At 45.6% G+C, this 20860-nt stretch overlaps 1 protein-coding gene across 1 annotated transcript in view; it reads right to left on the bottom strand.

Annotated features, from left to right (window-relative positions):
- LOC147724457 (neural-cadherin-like) overlaps positions 1–20860 on the bottom strand; it is a 497260-nt gene that overhangs the window by 72231 nt on the left and 404169 nt on the right. The window contains exons 14-18 of the mRNA XM_086966016.1: positions 19123–19250; positions 18494–18680; positions 8937–9080; positions 6692–6975; positions 976–2590 (exon numbers count right to left, since the gene is read on the bottom strand). Of these exons, the coding sequence (XP_086822142.1) occupies positions 976–2590; positions 6692–6975; positions 8937–9080; positions 18494–18680; positions 19123–19250 (2358 nt within the window). The remainder of the gene's footprint in view (positions 1–975; positions 2591–6691; positions 6976–8936; positions 9081–18493; positions 18681–19122; positions 19251–20860) is intronic.

Raw genomic sequence — 20860 nt, 5'->3', positions numbered from 1 at the left:
GTTGGCATCTGTGTTGTACCAGTTATTTTTGGTGTATGCATTTACTGTACAGTTGTCCTGGTCCGTTTTTGTGGCTTGGGCACATCTCAATCAGTGTTCATCATGCCGAGAGGGACGAGGAGGTAATGCTGCGATTTATTACTGGTAATATAATTACTCTGAGTGCTCTCTCTGAGATGAATCAGCCTCTCCCAACTGCCCTCTCAACCAGTCCAACTGTGTGATATCATGGGCTTGGCATGTAACAGGAAGTAGGGAGGGGGAAGGGGGCTTTTATCCTTGGAGGAAGCTGTGAAGGGAGGAACAGAAGCCTAAATCAGTGATTTATCACAGCGAGAGAAGGACTTCGAGTAATGCAATTACAGTTATGTAATCACAGCCTTTTCAATCTGTGCATGTGATAATTTAGGAGGTAGAGGTGAGGTCTGGTGCCAACCTGCTGCATTTTAAACTGAGTTTTAATCTTTTCTTTGGCAACATTGGGAGCTTCTGAGAAAATCACTTAATTCCATGTGCCTAAAATTGTAAATGTGTGAAATTTAATGCAGTTTCAAATGTGTGATATGTATTTTAAATGTCTAAATCCTTGTAAATCTACAACTGTTGTGAACAATCTTGCATCGTGTCTTCTAAATCCCAATTACTCTATAGCATCCCTTGGCTGTCCAGCGAGGTTTGAGCTACATGAATATACATACAAGCACTAATTGTACTTTATGGACTTATGCTAGAAAGTGCATTGAGGCACACATCACTCCTTTTTTACACATGCCGAATACATATGTAAACTAAAATATAAAAAAAAAATGCAATACTTTTTACTTGACACCATAAAAACTGCTACAGGGAAACCCATTCTGCTGCTGCCTGCAGCAAAGGAACGAATTCAGAAAAAAACAAATAACAGAGCTCTCAATAACTATACTACCAGCCCCCTCCACATGAAGCAGTGTGAATGGTCACAGAATACGTTACCCTCATAGCAGTAGATGGTACATTCCAGATGCCCAGCAGAATGCGGATGGTCATTCCGGTCTCCGATAGTAATCATCAAGGTGTTGGTGGAGCTCATAGGAGGATCCCCACTGTCGGTAATAACGATGGGAAGGTAAAAGGCTTTATACTCCTCCCTATCGAAGGTCCGTAAAGCCATCAGCACAGCACTTCCATTGCCATAGTCCCTCAGGCTGAAATAGCTGCTGTTTCCCAAGCCACTCAGTAAGAAAGAAAATGGGGCTCCATTGGCTGCACTGTCTTTATCAGTGGCATGCATCAAAGCAGATGTTTCATTCATGTGCACGACATGTGGCGATGCAGTATTCTCCCAGACCACTGGTCTGTACTGGGCCTCGAATACTGGTCCATTATCATTAATATCCTGCAGGGTCACAAAAATGGTGGCGCTTCCCGTCAGTGCTGGTTGACCCTTGTCAGTTGCTAGAACGACAAGGCGGTGTTGGGCCACATCCTCACGATCCAGGGATTTTACAACTACAACAAAGCCTTCACTATCTATGGCGAACTGTCCTGCAGGGTCTGTCTCATTAAGTATATGGTAGGAGAACATACCATTGAGTCCAGAGTCCAGGTCCACAGCAGAAAGGTGAACGACTGTGGTCCCAAGCGCCACATCTTCAGGCAGAGAAGCCACTTCATAAAACGGAGGGGCAAACACTGGTGCATGATCATTGGCATCTTCCACATTAATCGCACAATAAGCCAAGTTGAAAAAATCCAAGTCTTCCACTTTGACTGTTAAATTAAATGCTCTTTCATAAGGCTTTTCATAATCTACTCTTTTCCTTAACCGGACAATGCCCCGCTTGTGGAGCTTATCTGTTTCCATGAAGAACCTGCGATCCTCATCACCGCTCACAATGCTAAAAGTCATCATGGCATTTTCGCCTTCATCGCGATCACTGGCAGACAGCACAGTAACCTCACTGTTGATTCCAGCGCTTTCTGGAATAAATGCAGTATAATATTTTTGGGTGAAGGTAGGGGCATGGTCATTGACATCTGATACCAAGATGGTGGCCGTCCCAGTTCCGGTAAGGCCCCCTCCATCACTGGCTTCTACCACCACCAGGTACTTATCATGCTTCTCTCGATCCAAAGACCCCAGCACTGTGAAGATGGCACCAGTAGTTGGGTTTATTGAAAACAGGTTTAGGTTAATCTCGTTGCGGACATTTTGAATTATTCTATAGGTTAGAACGGCGTTCTTTCCAGTTTTTGGGTCATCAAGGTCAGCAGCTGTCATTTCCATGACAGTGGTGTCAGCTGGGGAATTTTCTGGGACAGATCCCATGAAGCAACCATCAGAAATACAAAGGAAAATGGGTGGGTTATCGTTCACGTCTCTCACTTCAATAATGACATCTGAGAAACCAGTTAAACCCTCGCCATCCTCATCAGTGGCTAGAACAAGGAAGCGCCATATTGCTCGCTTTTCACGATCCAGCTTCTTTTGGACATATATGTTCCCAGTGAACTCGTCGATGATGAACTCGCTGTTGGCTCCTTGACCATGGAGGGAGTATCGCAGAGCATTCTGGTCAGCTTCTCGATCAGGGTCAGTGGCTGAAACCTGCAATAGACAAAATGTAAAATAGCATTAGAAAAGCTTGCTTGTATGAGAGACAGGTAACCAGTAAGATTGATTTACAGTTGTTTACTGGAGTGCTTGTGCATTAATCAGTGCAGGGGTGCATCAATTAGTGTAGGGCCTGGGAGCATTATTCTGTATGGGAGGGGTGTAATCTGCCTACATTTGTTGCATCTTTATAATAAACCATTAAACACTGCAACACAAATTGAAACTCACTATTAAGAGGACAGGAGAACACCCATAAAATCAATGCTCAAGTTGTTCATAGAGAAAAATATTTTTGATTCTTAGCCAGAGATTGTCTACCTGTGATAGTGAATTTATGTCTTTTCCAGGACTACCGATTCGGTGAATACAGAGCCCATTGAGTTTCTTGCTTTTTTAATCTAGGTCCTTGAGGTTTCAGTCACTAACTTTGAAATCCAAGACCTGATGAATCTTGCTGTTTTTGAGAAGAGATTCCTCTCTATACCCTTTCTCTTTTCTTTCCTCAGTGCAGAGTAGCATCATATGCCTTCCCCCACCGTCATACCAAGCGTCTTTCCTCCTCCTCGAAAATGCCTCCTAATGTTTCACCCCCACATTTCTCACGCTGCTCTTCTTTCCTTCCAGACTCTTTTGCCCTCTTGTGTGCTCCTTACCTCTAAGACCCCTTCTGTTATTTGTGGGATTGGCTGTTTTCACTGCTTACTCCATTCCTTATCCACACTTGGAGTGTAAGACTAGCTTCCTCCAGAAATTGTAAAATAACCGTGGATTGTTTCTACTCCTATGGGTTTGTATCATGTTTATTACCCCTTGCAATGACGTGTATATTTGGTAACTGAATGCCAACTCATCACCTGGGATAATCTCATGCAGTTGGGAACTCAATGAGCCTAAACTCAAGGGAAAAGCAATCCCCCCTATTATAGGTCCAGGATGGGTCTCATTGTCTCATCTACCTTTGGAACTGGGAAGTAGGTTGAGTACACTCCCCTGTTCCTTTCTTTGTAAGGTACTGGTTCGATAGCCTGTTTTTGCAGGAGTTCTTTTGCTTCCTCTAGAAGTAGTTCTAGCTCTTTCCTTGCTAGTGCCCTTCTTTTCGTTTTTTTTGTTTGGTGGTCTCCTTTCCAACTCTATGCAGTACCCGAACTGTATGATGTTGAGTACCCACTTCTCTGTGGTTATTTTCTTCCACTCCTGAAAGAAACGGTTTATTCTTCCTCCCACCGGTGTTACATGTTCGCAGATGTTTAGCTCGTGTACCCCCTTGTAGTTGTATCCGTGCTCCACCCTGGGAGTTTTTGCATGGGTGGGCACTTGTTGCGTGACAAAGTCACTTAGAGGCGGGTTGTTGACCCCCTCTTCTATTTTGTCCACGTCCATTCCCTCTCCCGTGAAAAGGACTGGCCTCTTTGTTGGTACTGCCAGGGTTGTTTTTGTTGCCCTTGCTGTGTCTGGGTGTCGGACTAGTGGGACTGCTGGAACGCCTGGTGCGATGTTCCTGGCTGGTTTCCTCCCCTCCCGTTAGGTCTTCGTGACGGGCTGCCCCTCTTTGTCCCTCTGAATTGCAAGGCCCCCATGGATCTTGCAGTCTCGTTATCTTTCTTCAGTTGGGTGAGCTTCTCATCCACTGGAGCACCAAACAGTGTCTCTCCGTTGAACGGGGTGTTCAGGATGCTGTGTTGCACTTCCGGCTTGAAGCCCGAAATCCTGAGCCAGGCTTGCCTTCTTTCCGTGATGCCCATCATCATGAGTCTGCTGGACGTGTCCGCCCCGTCCAAGGCAGTTTTGAGGCAAGAATTTGCCACATTTTTCCCCTCTTCCACAAGATGCGCAGCCCTTTGCTGGTGTTCTTCAGGGAGGTGTTTGAGTAACTGGCCCAGTTCGTCTAAGATCTGGTACTGGTGCCTGTTGAGCAATGTGTTGGAATTTGCCATGCGCCGGTGCATTGCGGCATTCCGTTCGATCTTTCTCCCCGTCAGGTCCATCCTTCTGCTTTCCTTGTCTGGGGGTGGCCCTGACGTTGTTGGCACGTTAGCCCTCTTTCTTGCCATAGCTGTAATGATGGAGTCCGCCATGACTGATCCCTGAATGTAGGGCGGGTCCTTGGAGGAATGTTTGTACTTCTTCTCCGTCCTGGGTGTGATGGTTTTGCAAGTTGCAGGCTCCTTGAAAGCCTCTCTCCCCTGTGCCTTGACGCTGTCAAGCATCGGCAGGTACTGGCTCCTAGTTTGTGTTGGGAGCAGTGTTTCTAGGAGGAAATCTGCCTTTTGCTTTTCCTCGTTGAGTTTTACCCCGAAAGGTGTTGCTGCGTTTCTGATGACTGTGTTGTAAACCCCAATGTCATCAGGCGGCGAGGGTCTTGAAGGATACGTGTCCACGTTATCCTCCGGACTCTCGGTGTCGAGGTCTAGCCACTCTATGTCTTGTGTCTCCGAGGATGCAGAGCCCAGGATTGTCCTCTGGTCGTCATCCCCCCCTCCTCGTAGTAGGGCTTCCCGACTGTCCTTCGACGTCGTAGTCCTCTTCCTCGGTTATCTCGACAACCAGTGTTTTGTCAGGATTAAAAAGTCCTTCATCCTTGCGTCGAATTCTTTTTTGCGCTCCAGGATATTCTCCATTTCGGCCTCGAGCCGTCTCTTTTTCTTTTCCATTTCGGCAGCGCGTTCGGCGTCGAATGGATCGGCCGCTCTCTTCGAGGGATTGGTCGGCGTCGAGGCGACTTTCGGCGCCGAGCCGGGCTTCGGCGCCGAGCTGGCTTTTGGGTTTTTTAACGGCGCCAAAATGCTCTTTGGGTCCTTTTCTTTCGACGTCGAACGTTCCTTCTCTGGGATGTTTTTCGACAACTTTTGCTGTTCTCCAGCTTTCGGCGCCTGGGAGTCCCTCTCGGAGGGTCCGCTGGGCCTGTATGTAGCTGCGGGCACCGAAGCTTTCGGCGTCGGCGCTTTCGAGGACTTGCCCTCGTTTTTTCGAGAGTCTGGGTCAGACTGTCGAGTGTCCTTCGGGGCTTTAGGGGCCGTTGAGTCTCCTACCTTTTTAGGAGTCTTCTTATCGGTCTCTACGACCGTGTAGTCGTCGTCTTCTCCGGCGACGTTGTCCTCTTCGTCTGTTGAGAACCCCAGGTCTCGAAGGGATGGTGGCTGGCCCTTGCCCTGCATGCTGGCGTTGGCCATCCTCTGCCTCGCTCTAACTCGAAGGGTTTTTGGCGTGAAGGCGGAGCAGCCGTTGCAGTCCTTGCTCTCGTGGTCGACCGGTAGGCAGAGGTTGCAAACCGGGTGCTGGTCCTTCTGCGCGTACTTGTGGTGGCAGTTACGGCATAATTTGAATGGTGTGTTGTCCATCTCCTGCGTTCAGGGGGCCCCCTGAGCAGGCATTCTCCGATAGACGTCGAAGTTCTGGAAGTTCTCCTGTTCCTTCGTCGTCCCCTTCGATAGTGTAGTCTCTCGTCGTCTTCTCCAATCTTTTTTCGTCCAGAAAAGGCTTTTGGTGTCTTCTTTCTCCAAAAATGTCTGGAGCCCTCTCGGGAACGATCCAGACCCAACCGTGGAAAAAAGAATCTGAAGATGGCGCTCAAGGGTGGGAGCTTCCGCAGGAAGCGTGCCGCGTCGCCGTCCCACCTGGGCTACCAAAAAAAACCAAAAAAAACAAAGACTACAATTCCGGACCCAACCACTAGACCGCGGAATAATGCACAGGATTGTGAATCCAGAAAGATTCACGCTGCAAAACTGGATGCCCCCAAGACCTAACACCTGATTCAGGTGAACAGTGCATTTATCCACAAGCACCGATGCCACCTCGCTAACATTGGTACCGACGTGACTTCAAATCGACGGACAGCTGGTAGAAAGGCATGCGCTGGAACGTGACCGCTTCATTATAATAATGAAATTAAATCCATAAGGAACTTTCTCAAACTATATAAACACCTTCAAGATTGCTCTTTTTTACTCATTTTGATAAGTACAGTTAGTTGTCTTTGATGCTCCTACTGATGTTGGTTCAACACAAACTGCAGAACATGAAGTGCTGCACACCTAAAATTGTTACTGTATCCAGGGCAGGAAAAGCATGGCAGCACCCACGACCACCTACCTGCAAAACAAGGACGGGCAATTCCGTCAGCTCCTCCAGGACACTGTCGTGATACTCGTTCAGGGTGAAAACGGGTGCCTCGTCGTTCTCGTTCATCACATTGATGATCACCAGGGTCTGGTTCTCCCATTTGCCATCGGAGGCCACCAGGCGGAGTTCGTAGCGCTGCTCCTCTTCGTAGTCTAGGCCCTGTGTGATGAAAATGGTCCCCACTTCCGGTTCCACATCAAAGGTACCCTTTGAGTTTCCATATGTGATTTGATATCTCAGTTTGGCATTAGCTTCTGCAGAGGAAGAGAAATATGCACATTTAACACAAGCTGGCGAATCACTTAGATTGACACCACAACCCAGACCATGTTTTGCTATCAATCATGGAAAAATAGTGCCATGTTTTCATTAAAAAGATCATTCTCTACAAGCAATACACATATTTCAAAAGTTCCAATAATAATTTGCAGGAGTAACTGCACATTGGAAGATGCTGGACAATGGAAGCTCTGCATCCTTGACTACAACTCAACTCCGGAGCACCTTGTCACCTACAGAGATTTACTTTTATGGCCTGGTTCCATGTTAAGTTGGCCAGTCGCAAATCTTGGTGTGGTAATGTGAGGTTTGTTCATCTCTCTATGTGGTACTCTGCACTTGTTAGGCAGATTTCCCTGTGAACGCAGGTTGCTGTAGGCGTGCGGATTCTATGTGTTGTGCTGTCAGCGCAGCCTCCTCCTTCTCAAACAGGCTGGTCCTGTACGTCTGGGGTTCTTGCTTCCTGGCAGTCTCCTTCCTCCACCCTCGTGGAATTTGGCACCACATGTCCATTGAGGCATTAATGAGTCAGTTTACACCCACTTCACAATGCACCCAGGTAAGAGGTGGCAACAGAGGTTGGGGCTTAGCTTTTCATCTGCACTTAAGTGCATGAACGAAAAACCCAAGCTAAAGGCTTTCATCGATTAGCAGCTGATTTATCCTAACAGGACCAATTTAGTGGTCAGTGTGAGGTGGGCATTTAGAGTAAATAATATTCTCTTCCGGCGAGAATCTGATCATATTATATTTAGGGACTTTAATAAGACCCGACAGCTCATGTAGGAAAAATAGTTAAATGTTATTTCATACTATCTCACCAATTGAAGTTGCCCCCTGTTGTAAATGGCGGTTTCTATTTGACAGATAAGGAAGTCGATTAACAAGGAGATAAAGTGATTTTAAAAGGCACCTGCAATGTAGCCATGCGGGGCTGGCTGAGGCCTCCAGTTGTCACCGTCACCAACGCAGCTGCTACATAAAATGTCTCCAGGATTCTGCTTAATTTAACTCAATCAGGTTTTTGACGTTTTTTGGATCAGTACTGTCCAAAAGACCTCCTTTTAAGCACAGTGTATATTCTTCATCACTTGCCGGGGGCTACTAAAAAATTGCTAGTCGGAGAATAATTTTCGAAATGGACTTGTCAACAATGTGAACGAGTAGCTGTTGATTACTTGTATTGTTGTTTTTATGAAACAAATAACATGATTAAATAAATATGACCCAATGAGGCCTATTAATTCATATATTTCTGCACAAGACAGCTCTATCCACGAGGGGGCATATTACCAACAAGTAGTGATATTTATCGCTAAATAGGCTTGGCGATGATTTTTTTTATCGCTGCCTATCGCTGGATATGTTAGCGGAGAAAACATGCTATTAGCAACGTTTTTCTCCATTGAGCTAAAATATCCAGCGATAGCGGCGAAATGCGTGAATATCGCTGAGAATATATCCCATTGGATAACATGGCTTAGAACTGGTCTGGGCAGGAGGTAGTATTTGGATATATTCGCGCTTAGCGCAAATATTTCCAACGCGACGCCTGCATTGCTAATAGGCGATAGCGACGTTAGCGACTGCTTTCAGTCGCTAACTGGTTGGGTACGCCCACTTTGCATGTCATTAGCGATAAACATCGCTGACATGCAAAGCGGGCCTCAAACCGCTCGCTATCGCCTAAAAGCTTGCTAATAGTGCGATAGAATTATCGCCGCTTAGTGGCCGAAAACGGTCGCTAAATCGGCAATAATTGCCTATCGTCCCTTTTGGTAATATGCCCCGAGATTTTTAGGGCACACACAACCTGCAGAGAGGGAGGATAATGCGCAGAAGGTAGACAACCACAGTACAGCCAGCAGCAGGGCTCTGCAAGGCACATGAGCTAATTCATGACATCAAACACCTGGAAACCGTTTTCCATTCCTACCTTCGTCCTCATCATTCGCCGTCACGGTCATAACCACGTATCCGACGTCCTTGCCTTCCTCCACGCTGACCTCATACACAGCCTGTGGGAATGCGGGCGCGTTGTCATTTACGTCACTGATAAAAACCCGGACATAGGCTGTATCTGAAAAAGACAACAGTAGCTTTGTACTATGGCCACAGGCACTTACACAGGTATGTGAAGAGGAACAGTCAACGCCATCAAACGTGAAACATTCAGAATTGACGTACCGCAAGCTTAGAGGAGAACTGAGGTGCCTTTTCCATACCATTTAGTTAATGTGCAGTATGCATGTGGTAATATGAAATCACATTGAAGTAAGAAAACATAGGAACATGGCCGTGGTCATGACACCTGCTGGTGAATGGCCCGTGTAAATAAGTGAAATGAGTTAGGTGGCCTAAGTCCAGTTCCTGTTGTTGAGTGCTGTGTCTCAGTGGTGGCTCCTCCACTAAGGCGGAGGAGCGTGGCCCCACTGCTTTTAAGCAGTGTAACTGAAGGAAAAATAAAATGATAATTATTCAATGTTATTATCATTTTATTTGTTCCTGCTGCTTTAAGAGCAAGGCAGGGGAGGAGTGGTTTCCCACTTCAAGAGCGCATCACTGAACAGTCATGCACACTTTGCATGTTCTCCATGAAGGCTGCATTACAGCATGGCTAGAAAACATGCCCAGGCCCCTAGTTCCTGTCTGAGCACTGAAGCATAGCGCTCAGAAAAATCACACCGCTGCATTGCAGCGTTGTTATTAGTCAGGGGAGCGTGGGTGCTTCCTGCAGCCTGTTCCGGCCCGAGTCAGATGCGGAGGAGAGATGGAGAGACACAGCGATAAGGTAAGTCATTTTTTAAATTCCCCCACCCCTCCTTGCTCCAGCCCCCCCTTCCCCGATCCGTGCTGGCCGCCACTGCTGTGTCTACAGGTAGTAGTGCACTTTCATCACATTGGCCACTCCACCAATTCGGCACATCTGTGAAAATAATTGTAATACTGAGGGGCAGATTTACAAGCCCCTTGCGCCACTTTTGGGTCACTTTTAACATGGGAAAAGGGACGCAAAAGTGGCGCAAGGGGCTTGTAAATAAGCCCCTGAGTCTGGTAGAGATGTTTACGCTGCCTCCATTGGAAGGGGGTCCCTCATTTAAATTAGTCTTTGAAGAGATAAAAGCAAAATAAAAGTTGGGCCTACTTGTCATTGCCACCAAAAACCAGGAATCAAATGATCAGAATGCAATTGGGAGAGAAAGGATTTATAGTTTTCAGTTCTAAATATTTGGCTTCTTCTGCAGTGTGCTCACAAAATTTCCCCTCAGCCCCTTCCAACAATTAGAAAATGGAAAAGAGAACTTTTATTCATTCCCCAAAAAGTGCAAAATGGGCCTCCTTGCGGATTACATTATTAATCATTTCCCGAGCATTCAAGGCAATGCAGATGATCTAATATACCAATGAGAAAACTATGTCTTCGTGGTTTATTTACTACCAAGGTGGGTAAGATATATTTTATGTTTAAAAATTGAAAAACAATAGGAGTGTGGCTTGGAAGCCCACATGGCTGACATGTGTCTGTAATGCTGCGGCCATGGTTTCCATTACCCTACATTATCCTGGCCTGGACGATCCCCTGGGAATCCTTAACTAAGGGCAGCAGAATCACCCTGTTCTATTCAGCCCTGACAGACATTTACGAGTGCAGAGAAGATGCCTCAGTGGCAGCGGCAACTGTGATACAGACTGCGGAGTGATCAAGATGGCTGCCGACGGATCACTGTAGCCCTGCCTGTCCTTTGGGAGAGCTACACACAGGGTTGAATTGGGATTAAAAATCGGCCCCGGGCACGCTAAAAAAAAGTGGCCCACATTTGCATATTGCCTTTACTCAAAACACTGCTTCGGTGAAGTTTTATAAAAAGAGGAGGTGGGGGGAGTCTCTGACAGAGGCATGTTTTCTTAACTTTACTTAGATTTTTAAAAAAATGCATGGATTAGTTCACACTGGTGAAACACACCTGAAAACAAGTGAGGCCACTTCTGCTCAGGCCCCCTGCCCCTGTTCCATCTGCCTACATTAATGGGCCGGCCCCGCAAGAGAAAGGGAGTGACACCTCTGCCCCGTGGATAAAAGAGAGGTAACGGACAACCATCTGCCTCCAGAAAGACCACTCAGGCACCCACGGGGCCACTGATGGCATCCGAATAACACAGACACCGCCCAAATCGACCCCCAGGCTGCCCAAAAAAGCAGCCCACAGTTGGAACTAGGATACCAGCCCCTCTGTCATTGCCCGAGTGCTCGCTTTACCAATCTGACCCTGGCTACACATCCAAAGATTGACTCACCTGCTGGGCAGAGGAGCTAGTAGTGAGGCTACTGAAGTCCATCGGGCAGATTAGGATTGGGTGGTGATGGCCCAGAGACAAGGAGGTGCACCCTGCAGGGGTCTTGAAGAGAGGCGAGGTCAGGAGCCGCCATTGCCACAGAGCTGTCTTTCCCATACATGGCAAGTAGGCTTGGAGATCAGTTGTGCTTGCCGGTGCGTCTGTGATCATGGAAGAACCTACTTTGGAGCTGGCGCATAAGAGGCAGGGAGACGTCGTTTACCACGCATTCATTTCAACGTGGTACTATTACATCGTGGTTTTCACTATGCAAGTCGTTACACCGACTTGCCCTGGAGGGCGCTGTTGACTAAGGAATAGTGTAAATGACTGTTTCCAACACCTTCCCTACTGTACGTAGACTGGAGCTGGAATAGTAATTCACACTATTCCTTAGTCCAGCGCCCCTTCAGTGCAAGTCGATGTAACGACTAGCGTTGTGAAAACTGCGATCTAACTAACCGCGTTGAAATGGCCCTCGTTGTAACGTCATACATCCGAGCGGCAACCAGGGCCGTTGAAAACACCAAACCTGAACCACTTAAATGTTTCCATAACAAGACACCTAGTGCCTTGTTGAGGTCACATTGATGCACTTCGGGAAGAGAATGCCAGTAAGCTGCCATTATATAAACTGAAATGGTGGTGAGCAATAGGCACTTGGCGCTCTTGGGTCTATCACATATATATTACAGTTGGCACAAGAAATATGGCACGGTGCATTAGGTAGGGAAAAACCACCAGATCACCATATGTATGGTCAGTAGACAACTGTACTGCAAAAACAAATCCTCTGCACACGTATAAGAATAAAACACAAAGTTGCATTTAAATTTCGCAATAGCTCGTCTTGTAGTTTCCAAAGTCTTTTAATTCAAGTTCATCTGTAAATGAAGTTAATTCTGTACTCCACTTAATCTGTTTCTTAGTCTTCTTAGCCAACATGTGTTTTGTCGCGGTTACAAGGGATTACCCTGCGACGGTATACACCTGTTACAACGCATTTGTTACAACGCACTACTGTTACAACGCGACTTTTACAACGCATACCATTACAACGCATTGCGCTGGGGGGCGCTCTAGGATAGGGAATAAGTATAATTTACTATCCAACACCTTCCCTAGGGTCCACGGGGACTGGAGTTAGAATAGTAAATTATACTTACCACTATCCAGCACCCCAAAGCGCTATGCGTTGTAATGGTATGCGTTGTAATGGTCGCGTTGTAACGGTAGGTAGTTGTAATAGTATGCGTTGTAACATGGTACATCCCCCTGCGACTTCACCAGGGCTAAGGGAATACATAAACAAGTACTTGTTTGTACGTACATTGGAAAGTGGTGCATTCAGTTACAAGGTTCTGTCAGAGTGACTTTAGTGACTTGTGCGGGTTTACAATTTCTTTGTGAGTTGAACTCTGTGGAAATCCATGCGAAAATTGAATTCGTTCATGTACATTGTGCATTATTGCTAGAGCACCAGTATCTCAGTGGGTGAAGAAAGAACAGAAAACATGGATCAGTTACATTAACTGTGCTTCTGGAAGAAACAATGACAACTATCAGCAATTGGGGATTTGTTTTCTGTTCTTTCTGTGGAGCATAATGTGGGAAGTGGCCAGTCATATTGTAGAACAAACTGAGGAAGAAGAATCAGACTTCATCGACAACATGGAACATGAGACCTAGGGGCTGGACACTTGCCCAATAATGGCAGTGCATGTAGGGACACCACAGAACCAGAACAGAGCAGAGAGGTTGCCCACATGAACAGAAGGTGGGGAAGTATGCTATTCTCACATGTGAGCTGAAAGGGATATTGCACTGAAGCTGGCTTAGATTATGACTCTATGGCTCCTGCTCTATAATATCCTTTGACCAGCACTGCACTAGTGGTGACTCGGGATATGGTACAAAGGACAATAAAGACGATATTGCATGGAAGAGCCACTCCTTCCTTTAGAATACTTCAGAATAAGCTTTCTCTGTTAGTTGTTCATTATGTTGTGAAATGTGAACCATCTGTTTTATTGGATTATTTGTTAGTCAGTTGACTTCGTGTAACAAATGTTTTCTTTACTTGGGATACTTTAGGTTACAGGGATGGAATATGCTTCGCCTTGATAAGAAGCATGTGTCCTGGTAATAATCTGACAGGTACTCCACCAAGCGAGGTATCGGGCGTCGTGGATGTGGATAAACCTCATTGTTCTGTGTTCAGTAGCCAAACAGAGTTAACCTAGCCTTAATCCACTTCATAATAATACTACATGCCACAGTGCATCCATATAAAGCTGATGAACCACTTCAGTGCCTCTCAATGAATCTTAATGGCTTCTGAATAAAATTTAAAGGGGGGCAATCCTTTAGAAAGGCAAACAATATCGAGCTGATTTATTATTACTTCAAGAAGTCTACCTGATTGGGAATGAGTGTACATCCCTTCAACGGTATGGCTTCAGCAGAGCCTACCGTGCCGGCTTCTGTACAGGCACTAGAGGATTGGCAATGTTTAGTTAACACCCACGTACCCCTATCGATCTGTCGGTTAAAACGGATAAATTGTGGTGATATGTAAGGGTAGTAGGCTCTCTATATGGCTCCGTTGTCACATTATGCTCCATCTTAGCACCACTCCCACTCTCTCAAGCACTTCTATGGCACCTCAGCACAGTCCTGCTTTCCACCCCAGCGGGACTCATGATAAAAGGTGGCCACTTATATGGTCTCATGAACGCTGAACTGAATTGGGAGGGGCCCCGCTGTTGGTAATGCTCTTGTCATATCAAATAGAGGCCTTCGCAACAGCGATAGGACTAGGCAATGTTTTTTGCCATTTGAATCGCTCATCAGGAGGTTCTGCCTGTTTTCAGGGGAGCATAAACCCTTCTCCTGAATCTTGCTCCCCTCAGCCCGGTAATGAGTGTAGCCATTCACGCGCCAGGGCTCTCAGATCGAGCACCCCTGGTGATCCACATACAATGCAACAAACCGAAGTCTTACTGGCCATGGATGGTGAGTACATGGTGGTTGAATAAAAAAGTATTTCAGGAGACTCTCAGAGATAACTCCGCACAATACTGTCGGTTAAACACGACTTAGATGAATGGTGGAGAGCCTACAGGGCAGTGATCTGGGGTGGCATTAAATCTAAATTTCACAAAGGGACAAAGGAGAGCGGTGGCAGAGAACAGCTGCCGTTGAACATGAACAACAAATACTCAAGTGTGAATACAGAAGAGACAAATCTGACACTTCCTTACATAGGCCTACTGGAGCTACACTTGAATTTAAACAGTTAGATGGAGCCACAAAGCTGTGGCAGCCTTTGCAGGGCCATTTCTATGAGCACGGTAATAAAACTGATAAACTACACTGGATAAATCAGAGACAAGAGGGGAACATACACATTACACAGACTGAAGATGCGAGTGGGGCGCTCCTCAAATCTCCCAGGACTATGGCAGATGCCTTTTTTTGTTTTTACAGAGTTTTATATAGCGCAAACTTGGCCCGAAGGTATCGGGTATCAGAGTGCTCTACACGAGCACAAGTTGCTTTACATGAGAACACACTAATTTTTGTTAGGCACGGGAGATTAAGGGCCATATGTATCAAGGCCAAATGGGTTCGCAAACGCCGAAATTCGCAGAATTTCAGCGTTTGTGAACTCATTTTCGCAAAATGGTATGTATGAAAGAATTTGGGTGCAAAATAAGGAATCGCAAAATTTGCGATTCCTTATTTTGTGATTGCATTTAAGGAATCGCATATTTTGCAAATCCTTAAATGCAATGTATTAAGCAAAAAAAAATTCCAAAATGCACTTAAGGAATCGCAAATTACCACCAACTTCTAGTTGGTGGTAAGTTGCGATTTCCTTGAAAAATGCACATTTCAGCATGTGACGTACTACATGCCCTTAGGGCATGTATGTGCACCACATGTGCACCCATACTTACTTCAGATGTGCAACAGGGTGTCCTTTGTACACCCCTGCACCCTTGAAATTATTCTCAATTTGCGATTAACAAATTGCGAATGGCAAATTGAGAATAAATTCCCATTCCTTCCTATGGGCCAGGAGGCCCATAGAAATGAATGGGAAAGTATTCCTTAATTGCGAATTCGCAATTTGTGAATTCGCAATTAAGGAATATCAAGAAATCGCAAAAAAAATTGCGATTTTCTTGATACATACCAAATAGCGATTCTGAAATAGCGATTTCTTAAAAATCGCTATTACAGAATCGCTAATTGGTATCTTGATACATATGGCTCTATGTGATTTGTCCAGAATCACAGGATGTTGCGCAACCTTGCTGAGACTCGAACCTGGTTCCCCAGATTTGAGGTCGACCGCCCTAGCTGTTAGGCCAACTCCTCTCTCCCCGAATGAACAATACTATTAATCCCTTTATTTTAGATTCTTCCCCTTCTCCATCTGACAGCCTGTGCAACTGCATAGCCTCTTTTTAATGTTCATGACTCACATTAGACTAGTGGAACGCACTGTAAGAACCCATTACCACAGAGGAAATCACAGAGGCCATCTCAGTTTCAACAGGTAAATCCCCTGGCCCAGACGGACTCCCAATGCAAACGCCAATCAGATGTACTGGCCCAACCATTGCTAGTCTTGTATTCTGATGACCAAAGCAAAGGGCATCTCCATATGGACCTTTAAGAGACACATATAATGACTATTCAAAAACATGTCAAGCCAGCAAACCTGTGCACCTTGTATCCGTAATTAATAGTAAGAACAAGACATTAGCGAAAGTACTCATAATGTGATTGATCACTGTGATTGATGACTTGGTGTACATTGGCCAAAGTGGGTTCATGCCACATCGGACAGCCAGATGTAACATAAGAAATGTATATAACGCAATAGCGCTGGCCAGTAGGATTTAGGGACCCTTAGCCATATGGCTCATTGATTTTGAGAAGTCCTTTTATAGCCTTTCGTCGCATTATGTGTTCTCCCTCCTGGGATACCTTCGTTTTGGGACCCTCTTTTTGTCATGAATATAACACTTATAGAAACAAGTCAGGGCAAAACTAAGGGGAACCCTTTCTACTCCTTTCAAACTTAAAAGAGGCATGAGGCAGGCATGTTCATTGTCAACTCTGCTGCTCACCCTGGCAGTGGAGTCCCTGGCGCACTTTACCAGGCGGACACTCAAATCACTGGCTTCAGATAGTCTGATGACTGCGAGGACAGGGTCTCGGTTTATGCTAAGGTTCTCCTACTTAATGGGGGTCAGCCTGAGACTTCTAGACCAATAATTAAAGGAGACATAAGACACATTTGGGAAATTCTTGGGTTTGAGGATTTACTGGGGCAAGACTAGACTATTCCCAGTTGGTCATGTGAACCAGACAGGAGAATGAGCAGGCCAGGCTAAGCCGATTGTCACGCACACAAGGTTCCGCAATTTGGGGATACAACTTCGATACAATCTCACACAAGCCAGGTCAGCCAATAGCATACCTCTAACTAATGACAATCGCAAAGACCCACAATTCTGCTCCACGCTGCCGCTGTCATTGCTCGACCAGTGGCATTGATTAAGATGGTTATCCTTCCTACGAATAAATCCATACCGCGCAATTACCCCTTTTACATACCGGGTGCTACAACTAAATTGTACTCTAAAGTCTTGAATGTATTTGTAGGTGATGGTGGCTCCCACTGAGCGGCCTTTAACAAATGTTGTAAGTCAACATATGATAGAGGGCTGGCAATGGTAGATACAGCGTCTTATTACAGACCATCACACCTCTTGAACCTGGAAGATGTGATATATGGCTCCACCGATGACACAGTATATTAACTCAACCTGTGGGCCATGAGGGAGAACCCCTTCTGCATTATATCTACAGGGGGGAAATTACCGCTGAATATGCCTCCTACCATAAGGACAGCCTCGGCTGGGTGGGAAACCATGCTTAAGCGAATTAAATGTGATAGGAAATTCATTGGATAGACTTCACTGTGGTGCAGTAACAATCCCTCAGGATCACGCCTGGAGAGGTTTTGGGCTTTGAATAATTTGCTTATAACAACATTGGTAAATAAGCTTGCACCTAGTATGTTGAAAGCGTTTGACGAACTGCAACATGAACTTGGCCTAGAACGGTCCCAATTCTTTAGGTAGCTACAGCTGCATCATGCACTCATGCCATACCCATCAGAAACTATAGACTTGTCTGAATAGAACCCCTGGGAGGTAAAATTGACTTTGTCAGGCTTGCTCTAGCGTGGTCAGGTTTCTATAATATATAAACATTGATCATCAAGAGTCGTGACACTTTCACCGAATTGCGGGTGAAATGGGAACACAACTTAGGTAAGCAGGATGTCTTTGAACGTATAGTGGCGCTGATGGCTCAGTATGATGCTGTATTGGTGTTATTCTACCTGATTCAATCTAATTACATTCATTGACTATATCCGACAACTGCCCCGGTTGATTATGACGGATTAATAGAAGAGCTAGCTAAAACTATGTCTGATGTAGTACTGTGGAGGATGAGTTGAAGGGTGATTTGCCCCTTTTGAGATGATAAACAGGAGGCATTGGGAGCAGCGCAGCACTGAGGCGACCAACTAAATTAACGTGTTAGTGATGGCACTATTGAATACAGTGGACGAGGAATGTGTTACGCGTGTGAAAAAGGTACGTCTAGTTGCCTTGCCATTGATAAAAGCAACAGCCCACTCTCTCCTCTGGAGCTGGGTGGAGAGTGAATACAGATCTGTGTTGTACACTGAAAAAACCCAGATGTGAGGCACTGGGATGCCCTCAGAAGTATTGGGGGTGAGGCGCAGAAGCGACATCCACGTGTAATGTACCAGAATATGCCTCTCCAATTGACTGAGGTCCCAGGTATACTTGTTATGCATGTGGAATTAGTTATTGATGCATAACGGTTGTGTGGAGGTGGAAAGGAGGCGTTTGGTCATGAGCGAACACAAGGCTTTCAACGTTTTATTTTATCTTATATTAAATATGCCAATAAAAAGACTGCTTCAAAAATGAAAAACAATAGAAGTGTGCTGTGAAACATTGATGAAATTTGATGTATGCCCAGTCTGTGTCCAAGTTATCTATCAGAGCGTCTTGTTGACGGTACATCTGGTCTGTTTACCTGTGTTGGGCTGGCCGTGCATCCCAGGGCGTGCGGACTCTGAAGAGTCCTGAGACTGAACCTCGATCAAGTAAGAGCCTTTCTTCTCTCGATCGAAAGAGGACTTGGTAGAGAGGACTCCTGTCTGTGGGTCAATGCTAAAGAACTGGTAGTCCCCACTGGCGTCTTTGAGAAGGACATAGTGCACCTGAAAGTACAGAGCAATCATTTTGAGACAAAAGGCTTTTTTATGCAACAGGAAGACCGTTTTACAGCATAGTCCATTTCAAGTGTACACATCATCTTAACTTGCATGCTGCAATAACTTCATCACACAATTGACCATCTTTTTATAAATGGAAACAAATATTGTGATCATATTTACATGTACGCTTCCTGTATTTCACCTCTCCCCAAACTTTGACGTGGATCCTTTCACCACCACGAAATGTATCTTTCCACATTCAACCACACACTGTGCTTGCCCTTTGCTCTTCGTTTGTTTAGTCACTCTACAGCCAGACACTCCAGCTAGGAGCTTGTAGTTCAACAACATCATAGATATTATACAAACATCCAAATGAGAAAGAAGACAGACATAATAACAGATGGCTAAAAGCGAACGTATGGGTTAGAGAATAGCAACAAACCTCGCCATGCAGACCAGAGTCCAAGTCAGTGGCTAGCACCTGGGCCACAGGAGTGCCGATCTCCGCCCCTTCCGGCACGGTGACTTCATAGGTGGAGGAGGTAAAGAATGGAACATTGTCGTTCACATCTGCAAAGACAGGTCACATGAGCACAATCACACAGGGCAATGTCGGAGACTGAAACAAGAGTTCCAGAAAGTACCAGGAGACACAGTATTAGTTCTTGTGAAAAGCATGCAATGGTCACAGGTCTATGTGTTCATCGTAGCAGGTGTAGGAGATGAAGAACAAAAGAAATACAAGCTTCCTTCTTAGCCAGCATCCTGCTTTCTATGGTTCTGGAGTAGCTTTCTTCAAAAATGCAGTTGAGATACCTATGGGAAATCATTCACTCTTTAGATGAAGTTGATATCCACCCACGGATTCGTTTATCTAGAGGGCGAACTTATGCACTTTTTACAATATGTGCTAGACTTCACACAACTTTTATTGACTTAGTTAAGCCATAAACGAGGCACTTTGAAAATTCCCTCATGCTGGGTATATTTCATTGTTTTACTGTCTCTGTAAATTATTGCTGCTGGAGGGATGTCCTTAGCCAGAGGAGTCCACATTATCTCAAGTAATTTGAAAAAGGTACACTGAAACCCTTATCTCTTTGCCCTTTCTTTATGTTTTTGATAACTGGAGAGTAAAGAACATGCAAATCACCTCCCACCGTCTCAGGGAGGTCCCCGCTCCTTAGGCCAACTCTCCTCTCAAATAGGGATCATCTCACTTTAAACAGCTTCACAATCTGATAGATTCTAAAAAAGATGCATGGCCCCCTGAAGGTAGGTCCATGAACTTTAGCACTGAGTGTGACAACATTTTCAAGGCAGTCCTCTGGCTAACAAAGCACCTGAACCCTACAGGCGACTCACGTCAAGGTTTGGCGTTATTTTTCAAGGAACGTCATTTAAGGCAATATCTCACTAGACTTCCATCAGTACACTGCGAATACGGTCATTAACTGCACTAACATTCATATTTTCAGCACTTCTTGGATAAATCCCATTTTTGTCTGTTGCTCTCCTGTCCTAGAGAGATTTCTTTTATCTTGGAAATGATACAATTTTCAGAAGAGCTCTGTTCCACTCCAGAGTAACAGGCCCATGCCTGTCTCAGTTTTCTGCAATCAACTCTGCTGAAAACATTTTGAAACCGCAGGCAGCACAGTGTTTTGCCACTGGTGTGCTCCATGCCCCCTCGCAACAAAGGAATATCAAAGGCCACTTGTTGCAGTCCAAAGCATCTTGTGGCCATCTCTGGTGGTCCAGTGAAGCCGCTGGCAACAAGGCCCTTAAACCTAGCACCGGCTGCACCGACCTTCCCTGCAATCATACTGTGCACTCCCAGCCTTTGTAATTGGTTTGTTAGTAGTTGTCATTAATTTAATTTACGTGTGAAGCCTCATCATAGGCTGTGTGACTCACTGTGTCATTTTCCTCCTGTGGTCCACATCGAGCTGCGCCACCTGGTGCATTTGGCACTCGTGGCCACGTCCCACCTTGTCTGCAGGACAGGATGGATGGCAGTGACTAAGGCAACGAGGCGTTGAGTGTGTGCGACTTCCTGGTAGCTTGGCCCATGCTCTTTGGGACCCTTCTCTCTGGCACAGCACTTCTGCTGTTGATTTGGTGATCTCTTTTCAGAGTTTTGAGTTGATCACTAGGGGAAACAGCAGTCCTGTACATGT

Source organism: Lissotriton vulgaris, chromosome 4_1, assembly GCF_964263255.1.
Source record: "Lissotriton vulgaris chromosome 4_1, aLisVul1.2, whole genome shotgun sequence".
In the NCBI taxonomy this organism is placed as follows: Eukaryota; Metazoa; Chordata; class Amphibia; order Caudata; family Salamandridae; genus Lissotriton; species Lissotriton vulgaris.
This window is presented reverse-complemented; position numbering and strand designations above follow the sequence as displayed.